Below are 2,904 nucleotides of genomic sequence, written 5' to 3' on the forward strand. Positions count from 1 at the left end.
AACCTGGCACAAGACATCTATTAATGTTTTTTCTTTTTTCTTTTTTTGTGCACTGTCCCCAAATAATTAATTTACAATTACAACATGCAAAGGATTAAAAATAAAGTATTACGGTGAAAATCCACCATCATAATAGCAATGAGCCAAAGTACAAAGCGACTTGCTTTTAAAAGGGAATGGGAGATGACACTCTATGTTTTCCTACTAAGTTTCATTAACAAATTGTACCATTGAAAGAACATTGGCTTGAGTTTAACTGGCTTTCAAAAATGAGAGGTTCTGTAATGGTGCAGTTTTGTACTGAACTGTGTTTTGATACTAAGATGTCAATCACATTAAACTCATTCTCAACAAATGCCACTTTTTATGCAATATGTAAATTGTGGTGAGATTTACAATCTTACACACCTCTGACGATCTGCCCAAGGGCCGTAGTTGAAGTCAGTTCCTTTTCCACAGACAATGTCGAGACCCCAACATGGAGGCAGGTCCTGAAGCTTATCGTCCTCACTGCACGTCTCTGCCTCCTCCCCACCCTCCTGCTCCACAGGCACCAGCCCTATACACACACACACACAAACACACACACACACACACACACACACACATTAGCCTAATACTTGATTATAGAGGGTGTAAACTGCCAAAATCCAAAATAAATAAATGACTGGATAATTAATGTCATTAAAAGGTGCAAATATTATATTTAAAATAAATGTAGCCATTAATTAATAAAATGTGACATAAGTTGAACTTTTTTTAAATTTACTTCTTAATTTATTTACCTCTGTATTTATAAATTACCCTATAAACCCTATTTATTTATTCACATTACTTTTCCTCCCATTATTTAATAATTTTAAATTAATTTAAAAATGTATTTATTTTATTTTTTTATTTATGCAATTATGTACATATGTGTTGTTGTTTTTTTATTTAAGTGTAATTGTCCTGTTGCATACCGCGACGTAACTTATTTATTTTTGTATTATTTTCTTTTTAAATTTCGGCTTCATTATGCAAATGCAATTCAGTGTGTGTCATGTTTTTTTTCTGCATAGATTGTCTATACATGCCTTGCTCCCAAACCTCACTAAGTAGCTAGGTCCTCTATATTAGGTAACTCTGTCTCTGACAACATACACTTATCATAAACATATAAAATGCCTTGTCAACAGTCTTGAAACCACTTGACTATTTTACTACTGCTTCTTCATAATCAACTAGCTAATTTCCATTGGTCATGCTTATATTTTACTGCAAGCATTGCAGTGTGCTGGGTCATTTATAGCTACACAAAGTATATCCCAATTAAAAACAACTTAGAAAGTTATTTCAAAGAAAAGACCATTTTTAGCCTTTTTTGGTGTTGTTGCAGCTTTGTTGGATTACATGTTGGTTACCATTTTTAGATTTTGTGTGTGTGCGTGCATGAGCATACCGGGTTCATCCTGGTAATAGTAGATGTCAACATCGTTGGACTGCATGACCACAAAGCCTTCTCCCATAAGTCTTGGAGGTCTAGAAGAGAAATCCACAAGGTCACAGTTTAACGGCAAAGTGCAGGTTTTTGTAGGGGTTAAGAACTCTTAGTAGGGTCACAGCAGGTTAAGCAGGAATTAGATATTCAGTCCAGATTGAAGCTTGATTCTGGCATGAGGAGGCAATTTCATAAATGCAGTGGCCTTCCTCTTACATGTTTTTGCTTTATCTCACTGGACATTCCAACAAAGCTTTAAGACACGTCAAGGACTGTTAGAGGTTGAAATCACTGATGTCTTTTTTTCCCCAGAGGCTACAGCTGCCAAGTTTATATTGAGAGTGACTTCTTAATCACAGAAGGTAAACGTAATGTTACTCTCCATGTCAATTCATTCAGCTGAAGTGTAGATAACGAATTATGGCATTCAGTATTCTCTCAAAATGACAATAACATAAGTTAAAAAATTAGGCTTACAAGTGTCAGCCTGCTACATTATTCAATTTCTATGGTATTACTTTTATATGAATATTACCCTTGAATCTAAACACCAATGCTTCTTAAACTACCATCCTTTGAAAATGTAATTTTACAGCAACTCTCAAATTAAATAAACAAAAATAAGTCAAATGTAGATGTTTCTTCATGAGTAAGGGACTTGGACTTACTCATCATTCTGCATGCCAAGGTAGCGTGGACTAGGAACCAACATGACGCGCACATTCTCCAGCGAGCCTTTGACAATGTGCATGTACTGGTCCAGGTGGCTAGATGGAGGCTTGGTGGTGTACGTCAGGAAGGCATCCTCAAAGTTCACACACAGAGTTTGAGGGAGGTGGTGGTTCCCAAATGCCAAACGACCCTGAAGGAGAGCAAACACACATGCAATAAAGGCCTGAACACTAAAGATGTTATCTTTCATTTATCATTTGTTTTCCTCAACTGGGGCCTGCGGCTGCCCACTGCTCCTATGTATAGGATGGGTTAAATGCAGAGGACACATTTTGTCTCTCTGTGTATTGTCAAAAGTGACAATGAAGGCACCTTTAATCTTCAATAATGCTCTGAAGCGATTTCATAAAATGGAAGCGTGCTTCTTTTCGTAGACCAAATTCCATCCATTTTTGGTTGGATTTGCGAGGTACTTACAGTGCTGATGTTTACTTTGACGACAGGAATGAGGGAGCGCCAAGATGACGTGTGGTCTGGACTCTCTGCTTTGATGTTCACACTATAATGGGATCAGAAAACATGTCTTACAACAATTTAATAGTGCTACAATATATGGGTGGGACAAAGAACCGATTCGATAATCGATTCTGATAAGATAATTTGTTAATTAATTTTTATTTGAAAGTTACTGTCTCCAGACATGTGCAAATCAGAAAACAGAGTGACCGAAAGAGGATGGGATAATGGACAAC

General features: G+C 36.7%; 1 protein-coding gene across 14 annotated transcripts in view; it reads right to left on the bottom strand.

The window, feature by feature from the left end:
* kiaa1109 (KIAA1109 ortholog) overlaps positions 1-2,904 on the bottom strand; it is an 82,355-nt gene that overhangs the window by 71,868 nt on the left and 7,583 nt on the right. For all 14 annotated transcript variants that reach the window (XM_032500047.1, XM_032500049.1, XM_032500057.1 and 11 more), the window contains exons 7-10: positions 2,630-2,711; positions 2,149-2,342; positions 1,442-1,521; positions 409-559 (exon numbers count right to left, since the gene is read on the bottom strand). In XM_032500047.1, coding sequence (XP_032355938.1) covers positions 409-559; positions 1,442-1,521; positions 2,149-2,342; positions 2,630-2,711 — 507 coding nt within the window. The remainder of the gene's footprint in view (positions 1-408; positions 560-1,441; positions 1,522-2,148; positions 2,343-2,629; positions 2,712-2,904) is intronic.

The sequence above is a fragment of the Etheostoma spectabile genome, chromosome 20 (genome assembly GCF_008692095.1).
Source record: "Etheostoma spectabile isolate EspeVRDwgs_2016 chromosome 20, UIUC_Espe_1.0, whole genome shotgun sequence".
NCBI lineage: Eukaryota > Metazoa > Chordata > Actinopteri > Perciformes > Percidae > Etheostoma > Etheostoma spectabile.